General features: G+C 49.8%; 11 protein-coding genes across 11 annotated transcripts; 7 read left to right on the forward strand and 4 right to left on the reverse strand.

Annotated features, from left to right (window-relative positions):
• Window positions 1–84: 84 nt before the first annotated feature.
• Window positions 85–1,963, reverse strand: ASPVEDRAFT_80742 (GMC family oxidoreductase; the record flags this gene model as incomplete). Its single annotated transcript, XM_040816918.1, has 3 exons — window positions 85–299; window positions 357–1,571; window positions 1,639–1,963. 3 exons carry the CDS (start codon window positions 1,961–1,963, stop codon window positions 85–87), a joined length of 1,755 nt encoding a protein of 584 aa, XP_040664879.1.
• Window positions 1,964–2,804: 841 nt separating this feature from the next.
• Window positions 2,805–6,721, forward strand: ubaA (E1 ubiquitin-activating protein ubaA). Its single transcript, XM_040811732.1, has 5 exons — window positions 2,805–3,165; window positions 3,222–3,313; window positions 3,376–3,461; window positions 3,512–6,293; window positions 6,354–6,721. Exons 1-5 carry the CDS (start codon window positions 3,160–3,162, stop codon window positions 6,487–6,489), a joined length of 3,102 nt encoding a protein of 1,033 aa, XP_040664880.1. The 5' UTR covers window positions 2,805–3,159; the 3' UTR covers window positions 6,490–6,721.
• Window positions 6,722–6,794: 73 nt separating this feature from the next.
• Window positions 6,795–8,123, forward strand: ASPVEDRAFT_123807 (glutathione S-transferase family protein; the record flags this gene model as incomplete). The annotated part of the gene is made up of 4 exons (XM_040806121.1): window positions 6,795–6,935; window positions 6,993–7,161; window positions 7,214–7,300; window positions 7,369–8,123. The coding sequence occupies 4 exons, from the start codon at window positions 6,795–6,797 to the stop codon at window positions 8,121–8,123; spliced, it is 1,152 nt and encodes a 383-aa protein (XP_040664881.1).
• A 931-nt stretch (window positions 8,124–9,054) lies between these two features.
• On the reverse strand, window positions 9,055–11,248 carry ASPVEDRAFT_124752 (calcium-binding mitochondrial carrier protein; the record flags this gene model as incomplete). The annotated part of the gene is made up of 8 exons (XM_040806213.1): window positions 9,055–9,574; window positions 9,630–9,662; window positions 9,715–9,818; window positions 9,875–9,939; window positions 9,987–10,591; window positions 10,656–10,863; window positions 10,955–11,035; window positions 11,119–11,248. The coding sequence occupies 8 exons, from the start codon at window positions 11,246–11,248 to the stop codon at window positions 9,055–9,057; spliced, it is 1,746 nt and encodes a 581-aa protein (XP_040664882.1).
• A 326-nt stretch (window positions 11,249–11,574) lies between these two features.
• On the forward strand, window positions 11,575–13,028 carry ssn8 (cyclin-dependent protein serine/threonine kinase regulator SSN8). Its single transcript, XM_040811733.1, has 3 exons — window positions 11,575–11,952; window positions 12,003–12,212; window positions 12,267–13,028. Exons 1-3 carry the CDS (start codon window positions 11,793–11,795, stop codon window positions 12,803–12,805), a joined length of 909 nt encoding a protein of 302 aa, XP_040664883.1. The 5' UTR covers window positions 11,575–11,792; the 3' UTR covers window positions 12,806–13,028.
• Window positions 13,029–15,701: 2,673 nt separating this feature from the next.
• Window positions 15,702–16,396, forward strand: ASPVEDRAFT_25958 (DUF4452 domain-containing protein; the record flags this gene model as incomplete). Its single annotated transcript, XM_040809843.1, has 2 exons — window positions 15,702–15,986; window positions 16,085–16,396. 2 exons carry the CDS (start codon window positions 15,702–15,704, stop codon window positions 16,394–16,396), a joined length of 597 nt encoding a protein of 198 aa, XP_040664884.1.
• A 2,125-nt stretch (window positions 16,397–18,521) lies between these two features.
• Window positions 18,522–18,992, forward strand: ASPVEDRAFT_80747 (uncharacterized protein; the record flags this gene model as incomplete). Its single annotated transcript, XM_040816919.1, has 3 exons — window positions 18,522–18,654; window positions 18,717–18,829; window positions 18,903–18,992. The coding sequence occupies 3 exons, from the start codon at window positions 18,522–18,524 to the stop codon at window positions 18,990–18,992; spliced, it is 336 nt and encodes a 111-aa protein (XP_040664885.1).
• Window positions 18,993–19,369: 377 nt separating this feature from the next.
• Window positions 19,370–20,167, reverse strand: ASPVEDRAFT_125143 (uncharacterized protein; the record flags this gene model as incomplete). Its single annotated transcript, XM_040806244.1, has 1 exon — window positions 19,370–20,167. One exon carries the CDS (start codon window positions 20,165–20,167, stop codon window positions 19,370–19,372), a length of 798 nt encoding a protein of 265 aa, XP_040664886.1.
• A 687-nt stretch (window positions 20,168–20,854) lies between these two features.
• ASPVEDRAFT_126112 (putative TRAF-like signal transducer) lies at window positions 20,855–22,307 on the forward strand (the record flags this gene model as incomplete). Its single annotated transcript, XM_040806332.1, has 2 exons — window positions 20,855–21,409; window positions 21,522–22,307. The coding sequence occupies 2 exons, from the start codon at window positions 20,855–20,857 to the stop codon at window positions 22,305–22,307; spliced, it is 1,341 nt and encodes a 446-aa protein (XP_040664887.1).
• Window positions 22,308–22,713: 406 nt separating this feature from the next.
• ASPVEDRAFT_123800 (Het-C domain-containing protein) lies at window positions 22,714–25,229 on the reverse strand (the record flags this gene model as incomplete). Its single annotated transcript, XM_040806118.1, has 4 exons — window positions 22,714–24,646; window positions 24,706–24,864; window positions 24,929–25,076; window positions 25,133–25,229. 4 exons carry the CDS (start codon window positions 25,227–25,229, stop codon window positions 22,714–22,716), a joined length of 2,337 nt encoding a protein of 778 aa, XP_040664888.1.
• A 575-nt stretch (window positions 25,230–25,804) lies between these two features.
• Window positions 25,805–26,788, forward strand: ASPVEDRAFT_125759 (phytanoyl-CoA dioxygenase family protein; the record flags this gene model as incomplete). The annotated part of the gene is made up of 1 exon (XM_040806298.1): window positions 25,805–26,788. One exon carries the CDS (start codon window positions 25,805–25,807, stop codon window positions 26,786–26,788), a length of 984 nt encoding a protein of 327 aa, XP_040664889.1.
• Between the last annotated feature and the right edge of the window lie 178 nt (window positions 26,789–26,966).

The raw sequence follows: 26,966 nt of genomic DNA on the forward strand, positions 1-26,966 counted from the left end.
CCGTCGCTCTATCAATAATACAATTCATCCGCAGTGATCGCAAGTATTTGAAAATCAGTTGCCTCTGGCGTCAACCAAGTCCCGCTAAACAGTGTGGCTCTCCTTGATCAGATCGGAAGCCTTCTCAGCAACTGCATAGAGAGTGCTCATCAAGTGCCCGCAGAGCTGGAATGGCAGAACCGACGCATCAACAACACGGACATTCTTGGTGCCATAAACCTTCAGCTCGGTGTCAACAACGCCGCCATTCTCTCGTGGGAGCATACTGGCAGTGCCGACCGGGTGGTAGTTGGGGCGATCTGGATACGGGTTAGCGATAGTCTAGATGTCTAGATGTGCTCAACTCAAACACTTACAGTTTGCATTAACCCATTTCTCCCAGGTGGAGTTTGAAGCGATTTCAGGAAGAGCGTCCAGTCCTGGAGAAACCTCGTCTCCCACAATACCGCTCAGGGGTGCAGTACCGAAGGCCTTGCGGATATACTGAGCCACGACGACTTGAGCTTCAGCATCTTGTCCAAACATGAAGTAGTTCGGGTTAATCGCGGGGATCTGCGAGGCATTGGCAGATTTAATGTGGACATTACCCCGCGAGAAAGGAAGAAGAGGCCAGAACTCCGCGGCAAACGATTGTCCGCTAGGAGAGAAGACGATTTCTGCATATGGGACCTGCGACTTGAAGACCAGGTCGTACTGAAGCTTGAACGCAGTCATGAGATCGGACTCCTTCACTACGCCATTCGAGGCCTTTGATACGGACTTTGCGTAGCTGGCGAGGTTGGCTTTGACAAATGATGCCAGAGCAGTGACATTTTTGCCGTATATTTGGTTGACAGAGGGCAGAGCGGAGAATGTCGCAAGGCCGGTCCAAGTCTCTCGACCTTCCCAGGAGAGGCCATTGTTCGTTTGATCCTGCAAGTTCTCACCAACAGTGGGGAGATTCACCTTCACAGGGATGTTATACTTGCGAAGAATGTCCGGGTTTCCAACGCCGGACAACTCAAGAAGCGCCGGTGACCTCAGCGCTCCAGCCGACAAGACGACCTCCTTGGAAGCATAGATTTTCTGCACCCCATGGATGCCAGTAACCTCAACTCCGATGGCAACAGCATCACCATTGTCGGTGTCTGCCCAGATAATCTTGTTGGCAGTTGTGTTAGAGATGACCTTCAGATTAGACCTGGCTTTGTATGGCCAGTAATAGGCTCTGGCAGCATCGTCGCGAACATTGTTTTCTCTGTCAACGGTGTCAGGATGGACCGTGAATCCAACCATCTGGCCTCCCTCGGAGTCGCGGTTGTGATGGACGCCCAGCTTCTCAAAGGTCTTATTGAGAACAGGAAAGACACTGCTGTTGGTCATTCCTGTAGGCCAACCGACCTTCAGAGGCCCCTTAGTCCCATGATAGTTTGCGTCGTAACTGGCACCATGAGCAATTTGGTCTGCAGTGGGCACCTGGAACCCTTCCGACTTCTTGTAGTATGGGAAGAGACTCTTCCAGTTCCAACCCTTGTTCCCAACAAGTTCCCAGTTATCGATTTGCACGTCTTCCGCTCGAGTATAGGACATTCCTGAAAGGTGAGTCTTAGTGGAAGCCCTAAAGCACACACTTATGAAGCAAAACAGAGCAAGTCTTACCATTGATAGTACTTGTACCACCAAGAGCCTTTCCGGCACGAATAGTTTGCTTCAGGCCTCCAGCATATGTCTGGTTCTCGGTCTGGTAAGCCCAGTCGACCTCGCTTCCAAAGGCTAGACTATAGCCCAAGACATCAGTGACATCGGAATTGTTGAAAACAGACCCGCCAGCTTCGATGATAGCCACAGTCACATTGTTCAGTTCTGAAAGTCTGTTGGCAACAACCAATCCACTGGTACCTCCGCCAACAACGATATAATCATATGAGCGGTTTGCGGCTGCCCCTAGCGAGAGCGCCGCAAAAACAAAAGCGGGAACTAGCATTTTCTACCAGTATTGAAAGACCCAATATTTGATGATCGTTTCCTCTGAACAGGAAACACGGCCGGCGTGGCACGGCTTCTTTATACGCACTACTTGCTAGGCCCCTATGCGAAAGTCCTCACCGGAAGCAATTATTAAGTTTCATCTCTGGCTTAAGCCAAACCTGTCAAACTCCACAGGATGGATCAATTATTACTATTAGGACATGATCAGTCATGATTATAAAACTATTGTACCTGAAACAGGGTCCATCGCTATTTGCTTTTTGCTGCGGTCCGACATGGGAAAGCCCATATAAAAGTGGATATTTTGAAACAGACACAGCCAATCCGGGCCGCACGATCCTTCAATGATCTGTTATTAAAGCTTATCAATCAGTGTCAAGCTGTCACAGCGCGGAATTCGTCCACTGTTGTGGCGTATCTCCGGCCCGAAGAGAAAATTTCTGGTGTGATCCCTTGGTGCTCGGCTTGCCGATTGCACGGGGCCAGGACAGCCGGGATGGATGTTGTGATTCGGCCTGGTTTTATATCCTTGGCTTTATATCCCACTGCTTCTTTAATTTTAGATTCGGAACCTAGCAAATCTACCTTCTACTCCGTAGTTGAAGAACTCCTCTTTTCGTAAACAGGAACGTTCGCCGTTGGAAAATCACGTGATCTAAGCTGTTGAACCCTTAGGCAGAAATCATCATCAGGCCCATCTCCTCAGATTACGGATGCCTAAGGCAATAGCTTAGTAACATTAAGGCATCAAGGTTAATCATCTTCCCCTCCAACAGTTGCGTCGAAGCCTCTCGATAACTATCATTCTCGAGTGATTATTAACTTGCCAAACTTCCTTACCTCATTTTCATACACCTCCTCCATCATCGCCTCTGCCATTTTCTCTTACACCTCGCTACCTCCGTCTCTTAGATATCCTACAAAATTCTCCCCATCCTCCTTCTGTCCGACCCCGCGTTCTGAGCTTCCAAGCTCCATCCGCTTGTCGGACCTCACCGCTTCTGCTTCCTCTCGGGTCTATCCTGAGAGTTGTAGATACAAATATATAATACGTGAAAGTCTTGCTCTAAGCAAGACTTTCATCTCTACGTTTTCACAATTCCCTCCTCCGATCTCCCCGTTCGTGACACCGCGAAGCCGGGAAAGCGAAGGGCGTCTGCCGATTCTGAAACTCGACCGGAGAAGAAGGCCATGACAGTATGCTTGAACCGACTGGCTTGGTGCAATAAGTCTATGTGTGCTAACATTCTTAGGACTCCAAGATGCAGGTCGATACCCCCTCGCAAGATACGGTCGAAAAGATCAAGCATGGCGACATCGACGAGTCTTTGTACAGCCGACAGCTGTAAGCGCGTCCACGAAGCTTCCCCTTCTCTCTGCGAGTTTGATCCTAATATCATAATTTAGGTATGTGCTTGGCCATGAGGCTATGAAACGTATGGGTTCATCGAACGTTCTCGTCGTTGGTTTGAAGGGTCTTGGTGTTGAGATCGGTGAGTTCAAGCCAAATATACATGCTTCGTCCAAGTAGTAACGGTCACAGCCAAAAACATTGCTCTCGCCGGTGTCAAATCCCTTACTTTATTCGATCCTGCACCCGTCGCTATTTCCGATCTCTCCTCTCAATTCTTCCTTCAGCCCCAAGATGTTGGCAAGCCCCGCGCCGAGGCGACTGCTCCGAGGGTTGCTGAACTGAACTCCTATGTCCCAGTCACAATCCATGAAGGCAGCAATCTGTCGGAAAACTTGGAACAACTGAAACGCTACCAGGCAATTGTTCTTACCCTCACTCCATTGAAGGAGCAACTCGCGATCGCAGACTTCTGCCATAAGAACGGCATTTACCTCACAATAGCGGATACTTTTGGTCTATTCGGTTACCTATTCAACGACTTTGGGAAGAACTTCACTATTGGTGACTCAACTGGTGAGGATCCCGTGAATGGGATTATAGCAGACATCTCCGAAGAAGGTCTAGTTTCAGCGCTCGACGAAACCCGTCATGGTCTAGAAGACGGTGATTTTGTGACATTCACTGAAGTGAAGGGTATGGATGGACTGAACAACAGTGCACCCAGAAAGGTGACCGTCAAGGGACCTTACTCCTTTACTATCGGAGACGTGTCCGACCTCGGCACGTACCAGGGTGGCGGTCTGTTCACACAGGTGAAAATGCCTAGATTCGTTGATTTTCAGCCACTCTCTGAGCAGATCAAGAAACCAGAGCTTGTGATGTCAGATTTCGCCAAGTTTGACCGTCCACAGCAGCTCCACATTGGTGTTCAAGCTCTACACAAGTTTGCTGAGGCTAAGGGACATTTCCCTCGTCCGCACCATGAGAGCGATGCCCAGGAGATCTTGAAAATAGCGAATGACCTAGCCTCTAGTCAAGAAGACAAGGTTGAGTTGGACGAGAAGCTCGTCAAGGAGCTGAGTTACCAGGCTCAGGGTGACCTAAACCCCCTGGCCGCTTTCTTCGGAGGTATTGTGGCACAAGAAGTACTCAAGGCAGTGTCTGGCAAGTTCGGCCCTGTGCAGCAGTGGCTCTACTTCGACTCGCTAGAGTCGTTACCTACTTCGGTCACTCGATCCGAGGAAGCTTGTAAGCCTCTTGGAACTCGCTACGATGGCCAAATAGCTGTTTTCGGTAAAGAGTTCCAAGATAAAATCGCCAACCTCACCCAGTTCCTTGTCGGTGCAGGAGCTATTGGATGCGAGACCCTCAAAAACTGGGCCATGATGGGTCTTGGAACCGGTCCAAAGGGCAAGATCTTTGTCACCGATATGGATCAGATTGAAAAGAGCAACCTGAACCGGCAATTCCTCTTCCGCACCAAAGATGTTGGCAAGCTCAAGAGTGAATGTGCTTCCGCCGCCGTTGTGGCGATGAACCCCGAGCTGGACGGCAAGATCGTAACCCTCAAAGACCGCGTCGGACAAGACACCGAGCACATTTTCAACGAAGATTTCTGGGACGGTCTTGACGGTGTCACGAATGCCCTTGACAATGTTGAGGCAAGAACCTATGTCGATCGCCGTTGCGTTTTCTTCAGAAAGCCCTTGTTGGAGAGTGGAACCCTTGGAACTAAGGGCAATACCCAGGTTGTCCTTCCACGTATCACCGAGTCCTACTCCAGCTCTCAGGATCCTCCAGAGAAGTCGTTTCCGATGTGTACGCTTAAGAGTTTCCCCAACCGGATTGAGCATACAATCGCTTGGGCCCGGGATCTCTTCCAAACCTTCTTCGTTGGGCCTCCGGAGGCTGTCAACATGTACCTGTCCCAGCCTAACTATATCGAGCAAACGCTCAAACAGGCTGGTAATGAGAAGCAGACTTTGGAGCACCTGCGTGACTTCTTGGTAACTGATAAGCCTTCGACATTCGACGACTGTATTGTATGGGCTCGCAACCAATTTGAGGTTCAGTACAATAACGCCATCCAACAATTGCTCTACAACTTCCCCAAAGACTCAACCACCTCCACCGGTCAACCTTTCTGGTCCGGACCCAAGCGCGCTCCCTCGCCGTTGAAGTTCGACAGCACCAACCCTACACATCTCGGATTCGTTATCGCTGGAGCTAACCTCCATGCCTTCAACTACGGGATCAAGGACCCTGGCGCTGACAAGGGCTACTACAGAAAGATTATCGACAACATGATCATCCCTGAGTTCACGCCCAAGTCCGGCGTAAAGATCCAGGCCGATGAGAATGATCCCGATCCAAATGCTCAAGCTTCTGGGTCCTCTTTCGATGACACTGACGACGTCCAGCGTCTGGTCGACGTTCTTCCCTCTCCAAAATCGCTTGCAGGCTTCCGTCTGGAGCCGGTTGAGTTTGAGAAGGACGATGATACCAACCATCACATCGACTTCATCACCGCAGCCAGCAATCTCCGCGCGGAGAACTACGAGATTACCCCAGCTGACCGCCACAAGACTAAATTCATTGCCGGAAAGATCATTCCCGCCATCGCCACAACAACCGCACTTGTCACAGGTTTAGTGGCGTTGGAACTGGTGAAGATCATTGATGGCAAGGATGACATTGAACAGTACAAGAACGGGTTCATCAACCTAGCGCTTCCATTCTTCGGCTTCAGTGAGCCTATCGCAAGCCCTAAGAGCAAGTACCAGGGCAAGCAGGGTGAAGTATCTATCGATCAAATCTGGGACCGCTTTGAGGTGGATGATATTCCCCTGCAGGATTTTATCAAGCACTTCGCAGACCTGGGTCTCGATATTAGCATGGTCAGCTCCGGTGTCAGTCTTCTGTATGCCAGCTTTTACGGTCCCGCGAAGGTTAAGGACCGTCTTCCCATGAAGTAAGTTATCGGAATACCCCACATCCAAAACCTCGTTACTAATGTTCGTTTTTGCAACAGGATGAGCAATTTAGTGGAGCACATAAGCAAGAAGCCACTCCCATCTCATCAGAGGAATATTATCTTTGAGGTGACCGCCGAAGATCAGACCGAAGAGGATGTCGAGATACCGTATGTGATGGTGAGGCGGGGCTAAACCTCGTGTTTGAATAGATCATACGTAAAAACATAAACCCTTGATCAGTTATACAGATATACATTGGTCATACTGCGTTGTTAAGAGATACTCGAATCCAACCGCTGTTCATTGCTACTGAATTAACTAAGTTACTCACTCTTTGCGTGTGTAATCAGTCTTATGTGGTGATGAGCAACCACTTTGTCAGCGCTGAATCAGGCTTAGTGACCCCTCCGTAATCAACGTCATCCTCCTTAAAGCTCCCCGCATCTCCTACAGCTTAAGCATATATTTTCCTTGTACTGTCCTTCCCTTAATTCTCTATGTTCCCCGTGCTGCGTAGAGTCAGTCAGCTCGCACAGCATTTATCACCTTCCAAATCCGTTGCAAGATCGTTCAGCACCAGCATCGTCAGAAGCTTTCCCATCCCCGCACCACCATTCGCCGCCACACGAAACATGGCTGTAAGCTACTACTACGCATTTTGATGGTTTTCTGGCAGAAATTCACACATCCCTTAGACAGGAAACTCTGGAAAAATTACTGATTGGGTGAACCCTACCGATAAATCCGGGGAGTTCAAACGTCAAGCATCGGTCTTCCGAAACTGGATCTCTAGGGAACCTGGAGCTCAGTTCCCACCTGAGAAAGATCGATACCACCTCTACGTCTCCTACGCCTGCCCTTGGGGTTGGTTTCCTACTTTTTGCTCTTAACAAGAATTGGGAACTGACATTCGCAGCGCACCGAACCCTGATTACGCGCAAACTGAAGGGCCTTGAGGATATCATCCCATATACATCGGTGCATTGGCATCTAGGCCCACAAGGTAAGAAACTTAACTCGAACTTCAAACCCAATTGAGATAATAGAATGCTAATCCACATCTTCAACCAGGCTGGCGCTTCGCAACTGCGGACGAAAATATCCCAGGAGCCAACACTACCCCAGACCCATTGCACGGCTCCTTCACACACCTGCGCAATATTTACTTCGACAACGAACCCAACTACGAAGGCCGCTTCACAGTCCCCGTCCTCTACGACAAAAAGACGAACCGTATCGTCAGCAACGAAAGCGCCGAAATCATCCGCATGTTCTACTACGAATTCGACGACCTCCTCGCAGACCAATACAAGAAGGTCGACCTCTTTCCGGAGCCCCTCCGCTCCCAAATCGATGCCACAAACGAATGGACCTACAACGATGTCAACAACGGCGTCTACAAGTCCGGATTCGCAACTACCCAGGAGGCTTACGAGAAGGCCGTCACTACGCTCTTCTCCTCCCTCGATAAGATCGAGTCGTATCTCGCGGGTTCCAAATCACCCTACTACTTTGGGGACAACATTACCGAGACGGATATTCGGCTCTTTACTACGATAGTCCGCTTTGACCCCGTCTATGTCCAGCACTTCAAGTGTAATGTACGGGATATCCGATCTGGGTATCCGGCTATCCATGCGTGGCTGAGGAGGCTGTATTGGGATGTTCCTGCATTCCAGGAAACTACGCAGTTTGAGCACATCAAGAAGCACTATACAAAGAGCCATTCGCAGATTAACCCGTTCGGTATTACGCCTGTTGGGCCGACGCCGGATATTCTTCCCAAGGATGAGGAGGTGAGGGCTGTTGGGGGTGTCAAGAACTAATTACTGTATAATGTTGTGGAAACGGCGAGGTTTGGAAGCAAAAACCCGGTCTTCCGAAATGTTATATCTATCCTTTACCAGTAAATTTGGGCCTGCAAAATAATTCTCATGTTCGTCCTTCTTCTATACACTATATAATTCTATCCTGACAGGAGCACACCGGTAGTTCCCAAACTAGGTACAAATGAGAAACAAGTGGGAAAAAGGGAACAAGCCTTCCACCGATAATTCCAAGTCTCCGTTTTGTACATATGATGTTGTGGAGGGAAAGACAAGACAAAAAAAAGGAAGTCAAAACTCCATAGAATGCTTCATCGCAGGACTCCTTTCCATGCGAGTTTAAATTGCTGTAGAAAAAAAAACGAAAAAAAAGGGCAAAGCCGTGCGTGCCAAAACGAGATGTCATGGTTTGACCGGCAATAATAGCCGGTGAGTTGAGAAATCAAAAAGAAAATTAGTTGACTAGGGCGCTGAGAGGTTTTTGGACGTCGGCGAGCAATATATTGAGAATTGCTGATGAATGGTATGTGCATTGGCATATTGCTCAGCAAGCAACAAAAATGATGATGGATTTCTATGTAGGAAAATCACGTCATCCTACCGAAGGCGACGGGTTCAAGGGTATCTTGGTAAACGCTTGCAAAGATCCAACAAGAAAATAAATCGCGTTGTATGATTAAGACAAGCGTGAGTTAGGGGGGTCGAGTCAAGGGTATCGGAGTATCGTGCGGTGTCGAGGTTGGTGGGTCAAGAGAGCTTCGCCAAAGAGCTCTACGATGCGTAGCGGCTTGACAATTGAGGGTGTAGGCAAATGCCTCCTTGGCCTTCCACTTGCTGTAGGCGCCCCCGCCCTAGATAGGCGTGATAAAGCTCTCCAGAAGAGAAATATTATAATGAACCAAAGTTCCTGTTCAGTGTCACCACAACAGTTCTACCTCAAACCGAGCATTCGCTTCGAGTTTTCGTAGACGATGTAACTGATAGACACAGCCGGCGCGACCTTAAGAAGGTTCGGAGTGAGTCCTTTATAGAATCCACGCAAACCTTCGCTCTGAATTGTTTTGCGGGCGACATCCATGACACCATTGTAGGTTGTTGGATGGAGGATAGTGCCCTGGGCCTGCATTCGAGTTCGAAGGACGTTCAAAGGGTAAACAACAGAGGCGCTAGCACCTCCACTAATGGCACCAATAGCTCCTGTTGTGAAATTGTTAAGAGGAATATCGTCTTCATGGCAGCCATGTAGACGTGCTTTTCGAGCAAGTAAGGTGCGCTTCAAGTATTCAAATGTTGAAAGATCAATGGCCGCGTAGGGGAACATCCCCATAAGACCAAGCGGCAGACCACGGAAGAATCCGAACATGCCATTTTTGTTCCACACCTTCTGAGCTGTAGCCGCGATTAGTTGGTTGCCCTTCAAACCACCTTCAACGATTTCGCATTGCATCCGACTAGTATATTAAGTTAGCAATATGAATATATCGGGAAATTGCCTTAATCACTTACAATTTCAGGGTATCAAGGGGGTAAACAAAGCATCTGAATGACTGTTAATGATTGACCTTTAAAAGACTGTATCCAAGCGACATACTGGGCAACCATTCCACCACATCCTCCGGATAGAAACTGTGAGGTGGGTCTAAGGCGCTTTGGATCATTGTGGCCCTCAAGACGAGCGAAGGCACGTTTTGCAGACTGCCGCATGTTAGTATACATCAGCACATTGGCACCGTTCGCTTGGGAAATCTAACCTCGTAGGCTCCAAATTTTATGGCTGATTCGGGCATGACTTTGACAACGTTCAACCCGTTGCCTTCTATCCGTCAGTATGGTCCGATGATAAGGGATATTCTGTTTACGCACCTGCAAAAAGACTCCGGATACCGCCCGCCCTCCAGAGCTCTTTCACCGCATCAACCAGGGACTTGGAGGCTCTCCCAGCCGCCTTAAGTGGAGCTCCATCTTTCGCGGCACTGACGGCGGGCGATTTTGATCCGGTCTTCGCGATGAGATATACTTTAAGTCGGTCCAATGGCGCAGTGGCTGTCCTGGACACGGCCCCTGCGATACCACCAGCAATGAAATAACCTAGTTGAGGGGTATTCTCGGTCAACTTCTGTTCATAATATCGGAAGGACATCCACATGGCGACGGTCCTGGGTATGGGCAGCCACTCCAATTCTAATTCACCGTCACAGGCGGAGGAATCATTCGCAAAAGCAGACTGCGGAGCTTCCGCGTGGGCTGACGGGAGGAGGGTTGTCAAAATGTGTGCTGGGAAGATATTGTACAAAAGTGCTCTGATGGCCAAAATATAACGTGTAAGAAACGAGTGGTCTGTACCTAAACCCTGCAGATCGTTGATGTGGACATCTCCTTCCGGGTTTAGATTTCCCGTGGCAGTGTAGTATGACAGGACGGCATGCAGGTCGTAAGCCGAATAACCGGACAGGAAGAGGAGGAAGTCCCTGCATGACACGGGGCGAATTAGCGAGGCTTCCTCGGGGAAGCAACATGTCGTGAGGTACTCACCTCCACTCTGGATATGAGATAACTCCATCTTTATTCGTATCCACGTCCGCAAAAAACTTGTCTAGCTTGGCCTTCGAAACGGTGACGCCGGATTTTGCGAAAGCGGCTTTGAGCTCGTCTTTGTCGATTTCCCCGTTGCGGTTGTGATCAATACTCTCGAAAAGCTGCGAGAGCTCGAGCTCAGCACGGTCAACAAACGCTCGGAATTCTAGGAATGATTAGGTTGATCAAATCACCAGCTGGTGCCAGCTGTTTCGAGTATCGAGAACTCGTCACGACCCGATAGCGTGTGATCTTACCAGAGTATTCTATGATCCCATCACTGTTGGCATCGACGGACCGAAAGATGTTCCGCAACATAGAATCAGCATTCTTTAGTGCTAACGAGAGAAAAAGCCGTTAGCATCACCTCTGTCGGTCAGGTGCTATCAGAAGCACGAGATGAGGTCATGGAGAGGCTCACGGTGATCGATCTTCCTTAAGCCCTTCTTTAACCCATTGTAATCCAAGTGATCCTTCTTTTCGGCACCCAGGCGTTTCCAAAGTCTGGTAACCCTTTGGTCACACTCATCTTTCGACTCGCCGTTGGCCATATTCGGTTGGAAGTAAGTTGTTATCGGCCACCCGTCATTATTTTCAAGGAGGGGTCAAGAGAGCTCGAAGCAAGTGTATCCCTGTCTCAGAAGGGTAGTATGGGCGTAGTAATAACAGGAGCATCGAATCCGCAATTATAAATATACCCGAGGAGCTACAGGCATCATAGATTGGCGTTCAAGCCCGATAATGGCCATGAGAAATCCCGGAACCATGATTTGCTTCGTGGATTATCGCGGCGGAAGAAATAAGTTCCGGGGCTCACGGGACCATTGATCACGGGATTTTTGATCGTCCTGGATATTCCCATTCTGGGAAGTACCTACTTGGCCTGGTTCTCAGACCATCTCAACTGCACTGTCTATTGCTACAGAGGTGAAGTAATTATGTTGGACTACAGTCAACATTAAATATATTATATTTTACTTTTTCTGAAAATTTTGGGAACCTGCAGGTCTGGCAGGCGTCGTCGTTCAGCAACTCCCACTTGGCATGATGACACGATCGACCTGAACTTAAACAAGTCCCGGAGTTCTATATACAATGGCTGCGAACTACTGGGCGTCGACCCAGCGCCGACACTGGCTATTTTCCAGGGAACGTCTGGCGGAGATCCGAGAGAGCTTCAGGGAGAAGGATAAAACCGCGCACTCGCAGTTCCCTCTGCCGGACCAAAGGTTGCTTAATATATATTTCAATCAACGTAAGACACTATACTATCAAGTTAAAAGAAACCATGCTAAAACTACATAGAGCTCAATAAACTTGGCAAGAGGATGTCAACAAGACAGCAGGCACTTGCAACAGCCCAGGTTTATATAAAGCGATACTACACGAAAAACGAAATAAGGACAACGAACCCGTATCTTGTTCTTACCACAGCCTTCTATCTGGCCTGCAAGATGGAGGAATGCCCGCAACATATCAGGTTTGTCGTAGGTGAGGCTCGAGGGCTCTGGCCAGGTAAGAAAATCGCCCAAACGTACTTTCCTCCCAGAATCACTAATACACTTCCAGAATTCATCGCCCCTGATATCTCCAAAATAGGCGAGTGCGAGTTCTCTCTGATCTCCGAAATGCACTCCCAGCTTATTGTGCATCATCCGTACCGAACTTTATCAGACCTGCAGTCTGAGCTATCCCTCACGTCAGATGAGGTCGCGCTCGCATGGTCAGTAATCAACGATCATTATCTCACTGACTTGCCGCTATTATACCCGCCTCACGTCATTGCGGTCATGGCAATCATCGTTGCCGTTGTTTTTAAGCCGAGCAGCCAGACAGCCTTCCATGGTTCTGCGGCTCCAATCGCAGGGGCAATGCGAGAAGGTAGCATGAATATTCTCGCCGCTCTTGGGGACAGAGGAGGGGCTGGTCCTCCTCCTCGGATCCAAAAACTAGTTTCATGGCTTGCCGAGAGCGAAATCGATATCAAGGCAGTCATCGAAAGTACGCAAGACTTAATATCACTATACGAAGCCTGGGAGCAATACAATGACAAGAACTGTAAAGAGCTCCTGGGGCGGATGGTCAAGACCAAAAGTTTGGACAAATGAAACTTTCAGGGACTCTGTTTATATACATACTTCAGCGTTATCGCATGAATTCGCAAGCTTGGTTGGCACTGAGTTGCCTTGCGATGTTTAGCATACATACATTGAATGGCCCACATGCATAATGATAGAAGTTCTTACATTTTCATCCCTTGGGTGAGCTAGCCGGGTATCCGAAGAACTGACTAGCAATATATACATCCTCGCCTTGGAAATGAATTCCGGCCCCTCCAGCTTCGATTCCCAATTCTTAATTCTCACTACAATACGGGACCATAGACTGATGGGCTGCTTGGCATCTCCGATCTGGAGCGTCCTGCAAGATTTACATCACTTCTGCATCTAGGCAGTGAAACAAACTCGAAGAGCAACGCAGGCAAGGGGGAGAAACACCTGCAAGCAAAATAATCCTGAATCGGCCGATGCATGCGTTTCTTTGGAGCCAGGCATGTTGTTCTGTAGGGGGATCGATTTCCCCCCGGATTTGAACCCAGTAGGATAACTACAGTTAACGCATCTGATAAACTTGGGATGCCGATGAAGTGATACCTAGCTACCTCGCCAGCCCCCATGCCCCCCCCGGAGAATGGCCTAAATACTACGTATTTAATCGATCAAATAGCAAACACCGTTTGGGGTAAAGAGCTGGGTACCTGGCTGGAGCCCACTGTACCTTGTTGCATACGCAAGTAAGCACCATAGGACTCCCCCAGCTATTGAACAGAGTGCTACTGAGTGCTTACACTTCTTCAGTTGAAGAACAAAGAACTTAATACTATGGATGAGTGAGACTGAGATTCGAGTCACGATTTCTCCTTCACATCCGAAGGGTAGTTACTCCGATGTTTCCCATAGATTATGTAATTGTTTTGGATAACTAGTTATGGAGCGGGAATGGGAATGAAGAAAGGCATCCGGAGCATGTATTTGTTGGAGCCAATGGAGAAGGCTCCAAAGAATGACGAGAATAACCCCAACCCCGGTCCTCGACATGCCGTCTGTTCGAACCCGTCTATATTCCTTGTTGGGGAAGACTCCAAGCGATGACTCAATCGGAGGATCGCGAGGCGCAGACAATGGACAATGAAACAGCAAAGCCACAGTTGTCTGTGGCTTGTAACGGCTCAAGACGGGAAGAGGAGGTTCCGACCTGACTGTTCCCTCAGATCTTCCAATCGCCTGCCCCGGCCCCTGTTATCGGTGAGAAATTAGGCTTTAATATGAATAGTCGATTATAATAACTGCGAAGGAGGTGAGGTCGAGCTCCAAGGCGACGCCGAGTAGGATGTCTACGAATATCGATGTTAAACATTAGTAACTCTATATTTGTCGAATTCTGCTCAGTCACAAATTAGTGCCCGTTCTTCAGAGTTGCATGGACTGTATGGGACTGTGCTACACAGCGTGGGCCATATCAAGAGTCTGCCCGGCGCCACCGAGTCACATCGTCGCACGGTTCCATGGAAGGGATGGGGAAGCGTTGGGAGCAAATCACCGATGACATCTGTTTGTTGTGGGCGGGGCACAGATCATCTGGCTGCAAATCATTGTCCGCTCTCAGCGTAGCGAGAATTTGCCAACGCATGCCGTTCCTATCTTCGGAAACGCCTGCCGCATGATTCCAGTTTCAGAGCTCGCCCAGCCAGGTCCCCAATCATTTCAACTTTCAACGATGAGACGGAGAAGACTCGTCGAGTCAAATGCATACCTGCCGTGCTTTGAGCAGCACCCGGAACAGAGTGTGAGACCTGCGCTTCCGAAGCGAGCTCCTTGAGCGTTCCCATCCATATCCCTTTGTTTGCCCTGGGTCTGCCCATCCAATCATAGGTGACCCACCTCCCCCTCAGTCGCTCACTTCGAGGCTGTACCGTGGTCTCCTGCATTAATGCGCACTGGCGCAGCCTAGCAGAGATTAACCATCCTTCCTTGACGACCTTCAAGGTCCCAACGCGGCGATGATAGGCAGACAGCTGGCAGCCTTAAGCGCCTAAACCGGAATGAATCTTGATCGTTTCCAGCAGCCCCCGGCCCACCACCAGCGACTTTGGACGAGGGCAGGAAGCGCTTAGTCAAAGATGGTTAGACCCAATATTGAACGTCATTTATCTCCACTTGGTAGCCGCCCAGTACGAGTAATCGGCATTTCATTGGCGGGTTTTCGTTAAAAATTGTAAGAAACTCCACTTGGTCTCAATCAACGTTTTATCTATTGGCTTAATATTCTGGTGTCGCCACTGAGCTGCCGCTCCTGGGGATCTGGTTGGACCCAGCCTGCCCTAAAATTGGTGCGTGACCTCAAGGCTTGTGGTTAGCGCGGAGCTTGTGGAACAGCTGTGTGACCAAGCTTACAGGCTTAATGGGTGGGACTGGAAAGCTGTTGGCGTAAGTTACGGTAAGTGACAGTCTCCCAGCCCTTGAGGTCGACATGGGCTCCACCCAGTCCGCTCCAAACTCAGCCCCAGAAACTCGTTGAAGACTTGGAATGGCCAAACGGGGGAGCCCCTCTCCTGCGTCTGGCTGTCTTGCCTCCGGTTCTCTCTTCAATCCTCTTTTCTTCCCTCTGGTCCCGCCTTCGATTCCATCTGTTCCCCATCCCACACTGCGTAAATTCAACCCAACCTTCCACCGCTCTCTTCTCTTCTTTCCTCATATATTACTATTCTTCCTTCTTTCGCCCCCCTGCGTTAGTATTCTCCTTATACAGAATATATTCCCCGTCCGCATACCAGCTACCTCCTTGCTATATTTCCTTCCATTTCGTTCAAGCCCTGCACTGCTCAGCGTCACCCGACTCTGGTCCTTGCTTGTATCCACTGCTACTACTCCGTGTACATTGACCACTTGAACGACCGAAACGTGCTTCTTCCTTGCTCGTTACTTCTAATACGTTATCGCCAATATGTCGACTTTCTTCTACGGACAGCACCAACAGCACCACCACCAAGCCCCTCACCATGGCGCCACCGCCCATCTTCACTCAAATAACCACCATGGTGGCCGTTCCCGAAGGGGCCCCAAGATGGCTGCTCAAAATGCGCAACGTCAGTTCCGTGGTGTGAAGAGCATGCGGGAGCTGGCTGAAGCCCCTTCTGTGACTGCTTTCCGTGCTCGATTTGAGGCCGGACGGTCGTTTGACTTGGACGACGACCTGGAGTTCTGCCCAGGTCTCCTGACCGAGGACGATGTATGTTTTCGCCGGGGTTGAATCCCTCTTATTACCCCAAGGGACCCATGACTCTCGGTCGCTGCAGAGGACCTTTTATTGACTTGGAACCTTTTCAGCTTCACTCAATCCACTCTGCTTCCTCGGATCGTTCGTCTCTCTCCAGTGGTTCGCCCGATACCTCGCCTCTCCAGCATCAGATTCAGCCTGTTCAGCAGGTTACACCGTCTATTTCCTTGTCTCCCGCTTCTTCCAATACGTACCTCCACTCAGGGGTCGGTAATTATAATCAGGCGGGTTTCCAGCAACCTTCAGCTGCTCGCACTCGAAAAGTCATTCCTATCATCAACCCCAACACTGGGATGACCCTGACCAGCCCGCCTAATTCCATCTCGCCAGGCCAGATGCAGAACGCTCAGCGTCGGTGGTGAAAGCCATGACCTGCCAAGCCGCCATTTTGCTGGCAAGAGCCACCACTGTCCGCCCACGACTTCTTCCATTTTCGATATCGCTCAGCTTCTGCATCGTCGGTCTCCCTAACCGCGGGTCATAATATTCCCTGTTTGTTTATTTCTCTAATCGTTTGACACGACCTCGAACCCTTATGATCAACCTAAACTCACCTTTTTTTGATTCACGAACTCGCGGAGCATAAAAGGATATATTGTTTTTGTTTGTATATACACCCTCCGATCACGATTTCCTAGATTGATGCTTCTTCGACTACCTGCGAGCGACGGCGCCCTGCGACATTCGATTCTTGCATTCTCCAGCGATACCTTGTTTTTCTACTTTCGGTTAGGGAGAAACCAAAATACCGATTATCGGCCCTGGGGTTTAGGCCGCGATGGTGTATAGAAAGCGGCGATATTTGCCATAGGGGAGGGCACGGAGTTGTTTTTCTTGGAGTACTTTGGCGGCTTTGCGAAATCCGCATAGCGATATTTGCCACTTTTCTTTGGGGATTTTATCAGGCTGGTTACAAATTTTGGGTGGGAATGGATTTTCATGCGTTTATAAGGATCTAGAAAGGCGGGAACGATATACGTCTTGCATTGGTTGGGTTTTGTTTCGGAAGGTTTGCGACGTTTTCTATCTTGCATATGTCTTGCCTAACCTCTCTACTTTGTTTCTTTTTTTGCTTCTTGTATATGGTTTGGGACTGGTGACACGCAGTCCCTATTGTTTTAGGTCAACTGGCTGTGTATCCATGGATTGGATCAGCGTTCAATATATGGTCTCCCAGGGGCAGACCTCTCCAGATAAAATTCTTTGTCCTTGAGTTTATTCTTTAGATATCCGAACCTTTCTGTCGTCTCAATGAGATCTCATTTGTCATTTTCACATACTCGTTTATTAGTGTTGGAACCGCCGTAATTACTCCCAGCAAACGAGATGTAGGTTGTATCTTAGTTGTTGGCATGTAAGCAAGGTAGAAGAACCACTAAATGCCAATTGTTATTCTTATGGATGGATTGTATGATTTCATTAGAGACTGGTTATTGATGTTGTGATCTCGGCATATATGGTTATAATGGAGATCGGAGCCTTGGTGATTGAAAATATATACAGATACCATGGGCATCCCTATTCACCACAACTTTCAACTAGATAGATCATGCTTGGCCTAATTATTGACCATGGCCGTAGTACATCTATTTGAAAGAATCGGCAGGAAGGGCATCCCACAGCTTTCAATCCATTCGAAGTCACCGCATGCAGAGTCCTTGCTGGCATATGCCTCTATTAATAGAACTGCCCAACTCGAGAATGTAATGCAACCTGACATATAAAATATTAGCAACTGCAAGGATATATATTCTTGATTGGTATACTGGGCTCTTTACTAGATAACCACAGCCCACCTTTGATAATCAAATGATCTGGCTCTGGGGTAGTATAATCCAACGCCATTTGGATTCTTCTTAGAAAAGAATTCCAGACCACTCATTACTAATTATTTTATACTTTAAGGTACAGGTATAATTGTTGTGCTAGCCAAATAGGACTTGAAAAGCTCCCAGTGATTTACAGACTGCACTTTATATACGAAACAAGTCGACCATTGAATGGCCATTCAATTTATGCTAAACCAAGTCCAACCAACACAGTCTGTATCTCCAGGTTTATTCTCAAAAATAAACATCCGTCAACCCATTTCCCCGAAAGCTGGAGTATGATGACCTCGGTTAACGAGTCGACCCAGGTCGAAGCCCATCGTAACGGCGTTGGAGTATTCATGACGTCATCCGCCTGTCTTCAAAATCCACACCGTTTGGTTGGCTGCTGGGGGGGCATGACGTTCAGGGAATTGGATTCGCAAGCCATTTGCACCTCGCTGGAGCTTCCTGTTTAAATACCTCTGCCTTCTGGCCCCTCTAGCTTCGTTGCTGCTAAAAAGTTGACTCCCAGCGTTCCCCGTACAACATCCATCATCTACCCACGATTCATCTGTAAGCTCCGTTGCCTCCCGTTTTTAATCCAGCAGGCCTCGGATTAACCTGGTAGACAGATTGGAGAAGAGCGAATTGGATTAAAAGAACCACGAAATTCATCATGTCATTCTTACCCTCCATCCGCGCGTCGACCCGTCTCTCCCTCAGACCAGGCTCAACGGCCATTCTCGCACCCACAACCTCCGCATTGCACACATCCGCAGCTCGCTCGGGCCTAAAGGAGGGAGATCAGAGTAAGTATCCCTTTCATAATGCCGAAGCAAAGACAGAAAAATTTAACTAGTAGACCTCCCAGGTCGCGACGACTTGAACGAGCACTACGAATCCGAGAAGCAGGATCAGATCAAGAAACAGAAGGAGGGACAGGCGAAATGGAACCAGAACCTTGCTAGCAATAGTGAGGCATCGGTACGTTTTACTCGACATCTTTATTATATACCTTATGTTAGTTTTTTGAGCTATTGCTAACCAGTGCCAAAAGGTCAAAGCCGATAGGGGAGAGGTAAAGGGTAAAGAGGATTTTGTTGACCTGCAAGATAAGACGAAGAACGAGCCTAATAAGAAGGGTTAAAATAGCTGGGCCTGGCGCTTTGCTTTTTCTCTTACCGAGCTTCTAAGTAATATTTTCTTCAGATTGGGCTGTTTTGTACTACGCATAATATAGCCCTAGGGGAATTTTCATTCCAAGTGACGGCAATGAACTTAATTGATCAACATACGATCGAATCTTGCTTTCGTAAGATAAATTCAGGAGTGTAGGAGTATATAAAATTTGAATCGTCACAATATAAGCTGGCTACCCCCAAACGCCGTCCCACGCAATCAAGGAGTGTCCGATCACCAAGAGTGGTTCTAACCCAGAGCAGATATGAAACTGAGAATCAACGCCATCGCGCCGCTAGACAAGGTATAACTGAGACAAAACAGTAAAAAGCAGGCATACAAGACTCATTTCAGAAGGACGATCAGGATAACAAGAACAATAATTAACCCGATGATCGTCATCATGCTCCAGTTCTCACCAGCACTCCTGCGAATCTTGTTAATGCGCCGCTTCGCATTGTCCAGTCTGCTCTGATGGCGCTCAACATCACCGTCTATCCCGTCCAGCAGCGCTACATGGCCGTCGAGCTCATCCCCTATCTGGATACTCAGCTGATGCTGCCGCCCGATAGACTCGCCTAACCGGTCCAACTGGTCATCCTGATCCCGCATTACCTGCTCATGGTGATCGTATATTTGGTCATTTGACATGTCAGACGTATCAACGCGCTCAGGAGACGGCGAGTCTCGGTATGGTTGGAACAGGTTGCGACGGTTTAGATCTTCTTCGGCGTCGGCGGAATCGTCCATGAAACGAACTGATTTGGACGGCGGATGCTGCGGAACGGGCTGTTTTAGGTCCGGCGATGAGTTCTTGACATTTTGGAATTGTGGCGAGTCTGTCCGGTCATCATCGGCAGCTGAGCTGCAAGGCCCGTTGAATTGCGACGATAGATCGCTGTGTTGCGACCGTAGATGGACCAGTTGGTCCTTTAGAACGGAGGCCTCATCATCGTTTGATTCTTCTAATCTCGTAACATCGGATTCGACGCTTTCGATTCCTTCTCGTAGTGAGTCGAGTGAGCGGGAGATCTCGCCATCTTGGCTGTTGGGCTCTAGATTCAACGAGATGGCTCGTTGGCGTTCGAGGAGGGAGAGCTTGATGTGATCGGCAAGGAGGAAGAGTTGAGACGGGTTCGGCATTGTGAGAGGTCAGAGCCTGGTCTATTTTTCTGCAGTGGATGAGGCGAAAGAGAGGAGGTCAAGGTTTGATGGCAGATGGTGGTGTTTGATGGAGGTTGATGACTGGCGATGGTCGGTGCCTGGGGCTGATGAGGTTGATGAGGTCGATGCGTGAATTGCGGAGATTCAGCGCTAATATGCAAACGGATGCAGGCCGAGAGTCGAGAATCCCGTCGACACTAAGAGTGATAAAGAAGACAATAATAGACTGGATATATTCATTGACTGCTCCTCCTGTTGGACAACCAAACGGGCAGTTTCTGGCTGCGCTCGGCAGTGTCTTCCACTGGCAGTAGTGACGGCAGTCACCGTGACGGTCATTCTCGCCTCCCCGCACTCCCACTTTTGGACCACTTCCTCTTCCGCCTCGCCCTTCCATCATGCCGAACTATTTCCGCCCGCCCTCATCATCCACTCCCTCATATCCTCCCGCCGAACACCGCTCTCCCAAGTCGCAACCCCCTTCCTTCGAGTTCAGCCACTGTGCGACCCTGATGCGCTGTCACTCGCAGCTATTGTTTCATCATCTCACCCACACTAAACCCGAGTTGGCGGCCCCTTGAGACAACATTCCCCCCTTTCGCTGGAGGTCAGCTGTTGTACGGCGTACTATAAGTTGGAGGAAGCGGGGCCTTCATCACTTTCATCATGAAACTCGACCAGTTTCTCGCCATGGATGTTGGCGGAGACTCCGACGAGGTCCTTGACTTGCGCGGGCTCGAGTACATCTCTAGTTATGACGATCATCTCATGTGCCCAATCTGCCACTGCCCTTTTATTCGACCGGTGCGCCTTGGCTGCGACCATGTATTTTGTCAAGCATGTTTGAATATAGCTATCCACAGTTTCGCCGCCGGGCGAGAGGACTTCACCTTCGGCCGCCATGGGGAGGGCTTTACCTGTCCCACATGCCGCACTCCTACGCACGATGTCTACCTTAATGTTCCCCGACTCCTAACCAACATGTGCGATGACCTTTCGGTGCGATGTCCATATTCGAGTGAAGGCTGCGAGGAGATTGTTCCGAGGGGCCATATCCAGACCCATGCAGACAAGTACTGCAGCTATAAATTGATGAACTGCCCTGGCCCTGATTGCGACCAAAGGACTCGCAAGAAGGACCTCAGCCCGGAGAAGAAGTGCATGCACGAGTTACACAAATGTCTGCGTTGCGAGAAAGACATCATGGAGCAGGATTACGAGGTACACCCGTTAGATTCCCTATACTTGCCCAACATGCTAACTTATTGCCTTCACACAGGAGCATGTGAAAGAACTATGCCCAAGTCTCCAAACAACTTGCCCGGATTGCCAGGTCACCGTTTTCCGAAAAGCCCTCCGGGAACACATTGACGCTTGCCCTGAAGCGATCCACCCATGCGCCGCATCCAAGTTTGGCTGTCCTATCAAGATGAAACGTGCAGAGTTGAGCTCCCATGAGCAAAGTTGCCCTCTCATTACGATAGGGCCGTACTTCGAAGCTCAGAACTCCCGACTTGATTCCATGGAGTTAACAGTCCGTCACCTTCAACAACGCAATGAAATTCTGGATGACGGCCTTTCTTCTATCCGCTCAACCCTCGTTGAATCATCCCGCGCCTTCTCCGCACACAACAATGGTAATAATGCCAACGATCCAGAATACCCTGGGGACGATTTCCCTTCATTCGTCGCCGCCCCTTCTTCATCAAACGCTCTCAGGCCAGGCCCATCCCAAACCGAACCCGACGCATCCACCAACCCCCTTACAAACGCAACAACCTACCTTCTTTCCCTTCACGAATCCCTCCGCGAAGAGGTCGCCCAGCTTTCCCATGCCATAACAGACCTCGATGCCCGTGCAAGCATGGCAATCATGAACGAGTGTCTACGGCTCAAGGAAGACATGGCGCACACAAATGCCGCCGTTAGCAGTGTCCGTATGCAGATGCAGTGGCTTATGAATCCACGGCTACACCAAGGACAACGAACGCAAAATGGCGGCGACTCAGGGACCGGGCCTGGAATGCCGGGAGCTGCAGCAGGGCCAAGTAATCATGCCCCTGGGTTGCTGAGGCCGAGGAGGCTGAGCGATACGGGGAGGGAGGGGACGAAATTGTAAACTTGCGGTTTCTCCTACTATTCTTGTTTTTAATACTGGGATGGATGAGTGATGAATTTTGTGCAATACCATGTTTTAGTTATAGCTCATAGCCTGTTACAGCAAGGCCGTCTCGACTGTACTGAACTCGTTTTCACTACGGCGAAGATGCCGGAGTTTGTTGGAAGCGATAATACCCCCAATCAAATACTTTAAAGTATTAATTGACTCATTCCCACACCGATTATATTGTTTTATTAGCTTTACGAAGAATACCAAAACGGAATTTCTAGCAACAATAAGGAAAAAAAGAGGTAACCACCAACTTCCCCAACCATCCTATCTGTATGCACCGTGCTCGTTTTGCTCATTTCTCATACCCGCTTCGTGTAAAAGTTAAACGTCAGTCGTTACAAATAACTTGACCCTAGTATCCGCCCCCATATCCACCTCCGTAGCCGTGTTGGTGTCCATACCCATGGCCTTGTCCGTGACCGTGCTCATTTTGGTGCCCATGTTGGTGCTGATGATGGTGATGCTGATGATGGTGCCCTTGGCTATGCTCATGGCCGTATCCCTGAGGAGGAGTGTTATACCCGGACCCAGGCTGTGAATGCCCGTATCCTCCAGAGTGATGGTGCTGGGACTGTGAGTGGGTTGGTGTATCGTCCCTTGACGACGACCCGGTGAGACCACCAAGACCGAAGCTAGAGAGTTTGCTGCTGAGCTTGTCGATGTTTTGGATTCCGGGGATGGGAAGGGCCGAGAGCTTTTCCCAGGGAAGCTGCGAGCCAGAGCTTTGGTGGCTTTGCTGGTGGGAGGATTGGTGGGAGGAATACCCGTGGCTGGAAGTCTGGCTGTGGCCGTGACCTTGGCCGTGTGCTGAAGCTGCAGCGCCTCCTAAGGTTGGGAATCCACCGTGGGAATGGGAGTGGCCGACTTCCCCACCGTTGTTTTTTCCGTTCCTCACGCCCTCGGCGCTGAGGATGTCGTTGAGTTTGGCGCCACGGTCAGGCATGGCATGGACCCAAGCTTGGACGGCTTCGAACATGGTGCGATGGGCATCGTTGCGCATGTTCCGGAGAGCAGGATGGTGGAAGACGTCGAGACTATCGTGCAGTACTTGCTGCTCCGGGATATTGATGTCTTGCCAGGCGTAGAGAACGCGGGGCGCCACATATCTAAGAATGGCGGAAGCGACTTCACCGGCAGGCTCGTTGAGGATGTTGGAAAAATGGTCCTTCGAGAGCATGGAGTGTGTAGGGTCGGTGCAATGAGGGTTGGTCCAGGGTTCGAACTGATGCTTTGAAGAGGACTCAATCACACCCGAAGATCCGGTTTGCAGAGACTTGGAGGCGGCGTTGATAATGGGCCGGATGAAGGGGGCGAGTAGAGACATGATGAAGACAGTCAATGTCTCGGAAATTTTCTCGACCAGCGCCTCCAAACCAGGAATTTTCTCAATAACTGATTCCACTTTCCGAACAACCTTGTCGCGGAAGGCGAGGATGGGGTAGATCTTAGCAATGGTGTCCGCTGGGTTGAAATCCGGCATCCCAGGCAATCCCGTGGGTTTGCCAGAGCTTGTGTCTGCGTTTGATGGTGCGCTTGCCCTGGTTTGTTCATTCAAGCCGCGGCTGTGCTCGGAGTCGTCGTTGAATCCACGAGCGAACTCACCAGCTGCAGCGTATCCACTGCGAGTACCGCTATGGCTGTTCGCAGACTGTTGAGCTTCCGAGCGACGTTTAAGTGCCTCGGCTTCAGCGACTAGATCACTGCATCCAGGTACTTTCCCCAAAAGTCCGGTGAGAGAGCTGAGCGAATTGGAGGACGAGTTCGACTCAGCATTCCCAAGTGCAGTATCCATCTCGTTGACCTCCGACTGAGTGAAGTGGTCAGTCGCTTCACCAAGCACAGAATGGAAGAAGTCAACCATTCCAAATGTTCCCGTCACAAGCGGAAAGACATGGTGTCCACGGAGGTTGATCTGGGTCTGGGTACCGGTATGTGGGAATACACTGTGGAAGCCCATCTCCCGGAGCGCAAGCTCACAGTAATTCGTGTGCGCCGCGAAGTCCTCAAGGGTATGAAGGCCCTGACCCAGGCATCGAAGGGCCTCACATAGGTCCTCCTCATTTCCCTTGCGGTGCCCACTGGTGTATAGTCTCCCATAATGAATGCTGCGAGCAAGACTGTACTTTATATACGCGGCACTCGTCGCCCAATCTCCTCTCTCGTTGGCAATATAGTTCTTCATACCAGTATCGGGATCAATGTCGAGCTCAACGGGACGAATGGGGCCTCGCAGGCGCTCGTCGAATTTGCGGGCATCGTCGTTATCCGCATAATCTTTCGGGTTGCTATATATACCAGTCAGATCAGTCGTTCATCAAAAAGTTCTGTCAAATATGGCACTCACTCAATGTGTTCCTCTGGACGATAAACTCCCAATCTATCAGCCGTGACCTCATACTCTGCCGTTGCATACCCGAATGTCAAAAACGACAGAATCCAAACAAGAATGCGAATGGTATCGGCGGGAAGACTCTTGAGGGTACCGACATCCATAGCCTGGGAGCTGCAAGTAAGGAACAGGTTAGCTTCATTTCACCCACGAAATAAATAAGTAAATAAATACTCACTAATCCCTCAACCAATTCCCAAAGTAAACGCGCTTGATCATGTTGGATGTCCATTTGTGGCCCTTGATAAAGGCCACAGTCTTGAGCATGTCTTCGATATCTCCATGGCGCCAATTCTTTCCTTCGACCTTTGAAATAGAAGCGATGTCTGTATTTTTAGTTAGTAACAGCAGATGTTTCTGAGGAATATGGAGTGGAGCGTACTGCCGGCGCCGAAAGCGTGAACTTGGCAGGGGAGCAGGAGCAGGACAAGGCCCAGGGCGAGCAGGGTACTCAGACCCAGACTCATTCGAGGGGCCATTGTGAGCTTCCGAGTGGAGATGTACTAGAGGCAAAATAGGGTCGAGGAGATGGAGAAAATAAGAGGACGGTTGTGTTTTGGTTGGAAGGAAGAGAGCTGGACTCACACGAGATGGCTGGCGTCTGATTGTTGCCGGTCCCACTGTGCAAGCCCAGCCCAGTGCGATCGTGATCTCATAAGGCGTGCCGAGGAAGCTGAAAGAAAGCTACTGCAACCGAAAGAGAGATAAATAAACCGGCCTCATTAAGTGGAAACCTTATTCTGGCTTGCGATAAAAAAAAGATTGACTCGCATGGCAATATTTACGGACATTATTATTGTTTGGGAACCCCGCTCTGCTATCAGTGCTTGCGCGGGGTAAAACATACTACCTGAAAGTTGTTTCTTCAGCTGCGACAGTAGTATCCATTAGCCACAACTGGAGCTTAGCAGTGCGACGGTGTCGGCAGCAAAGTACAACCTCGCCTAGCAAATGTAATTATTTTATACCTCCAACTTCCTCCCTTTCGTCTCAAATGCGCCCAATCATCCACACATAATCATAATCACCTCAACCTCAACCACAAACCATCACAATGACCGCCTCCTCATATCTCCAATCCCTCCAAAAAGACGGCTTCGTCGTCATCCCCTCTGTCATCCCACCATCCTCCCCGGAATTCACCACGCTCATCCACGCCGCCACACATGCCACAACCCGCACCCGCACAGGCTCCTGGCCTCACTTCCGCACCGTCCCCAAACAGTTCCCGCCCTGGCCAACAAACGTCCCACCCCCGGCCTCCGAAGGCGGCATCTGGGGCGTCCAGCACCTCCTCCACCCCGACATGCCGGGGCGGACCGAGTTCGCAAAGTTCTACTTCGACGAGCGCATACTAGCCGTTGTGGAAGAGCTACTAGGCCACCCGAATTCCAACTCCAGCACTGCTAATGGAGGAGCGGAGAAGCCCGAGAGTCTAGTCATGGAACTGTTTAACCTGCTCGTCGCGCCTGAGAACCATGACTTCGCGCTGCGCTGGCATAGAGATGATATCCCCGCCGATGTTTCGCCCGAGGAGGAGGAGCGGTTGCTCGCGTCGAAGAGCCCCGGTGGTCGACAGTCGCACGCGCAATATAATCTTGCGCTGTGTGAGGACGCTTCGCTGATTGTTGTGCCCGGGTCCCATAGGCGTGTGCGCACGGAGACAGAGCGTAATGCGGATCCTTATGAGGATAATATGCCGGGGCAGTTGGTTGTACAGCTCCAGCCTGGGGATGCGGTGTTTTATGATAGCAATATCTTGCACCGTGGGGTTTACAAGGCGAAGAGGGAGGGGGCGGAGGAGTCGAGGTTGACTCTGCATGGGAGTGTTGGGGTTAAAGAGCCTGGGACTGGCACAGGGCCCAGTAAGGCTGAGGAGAAGAAGGTGAGAGCGACGGCGGTGTTGCAGCATGGCGTTGGGGCTTGGGTGCACAGGGAGGACGCGGCGTTTGGGATTGGGGATAGGGCGGAAAAAATGAGGGCGAATTTGGTTGCGATGGGGACTGGTGAGGGAGTTGGGTTTTCCTTGCAGGGCTGAAAGTGAGATTTGCAAAATGGGTTTGCGGGCGTACATGGAAGTTATATGTATACATATCAAGAATTTAGTTGAAGTGCAGCATATTATATTGACTGCCCAGGCTTGGTACCAACTTTTGTGGGACCATGAAGTATATATATCTAAGAGAGAGCCGCCAAAGTGCAAAGGGACAAGGAAA

Source organism: Aspergillus versicolor, assembly GCF_001890125.1.
Source record: "Aspergillus versicolor CBS 583.65 unplaced genomic scaffold ASPVEscaffold_2, whole genome shotgun sequence".
NCBI classification, from domain to species: domain Eukaryota; kingdom Fungi; phylum Ascomycota; class Eurotiomycetes; order Eurotiales; family Aspergillaceae; genus Aspergillus; species Aspergillus versicolor.

Coding starts and splice junctions, on each gene's coding strand:
- ubaA (XM_040811732.1), top strand. Junction 3,462..3,511: donor GGGTCTTGGTGTTGAGATCG/GTGAGTTCAAGC, acceptor TAACGGTCACAG/CCAAAAACATTGCTCTCGCC. Junction 6,294..6,353: donor AAGGACCGTCTTCCCATGAA/GTAAGTTATCGG, acceptor TTTTTGCAACAG/GATGAGCAATTTAGTGGAGC.
- ssn8 (XM_040811733.1), top strand. CDS start 11,793: ATGGCTGCGAACTACTGGGCGTCGACCCAGCGCCGACACTGGCTATTT. Junction 11,953..12,002: donor TAATATATATTTCAATCAAC/GTAAGACACTAT, acceptor AAAACTACATAG/AGCTCAATAAACTTGGCAAG. Junction 12,213..12,266: donor GGCTCGAGGGCTCTGGCCAG/GTAAGAAAATCG, acceptor ATACACTTCCAG/AATTCATCGCCCCTGATATC.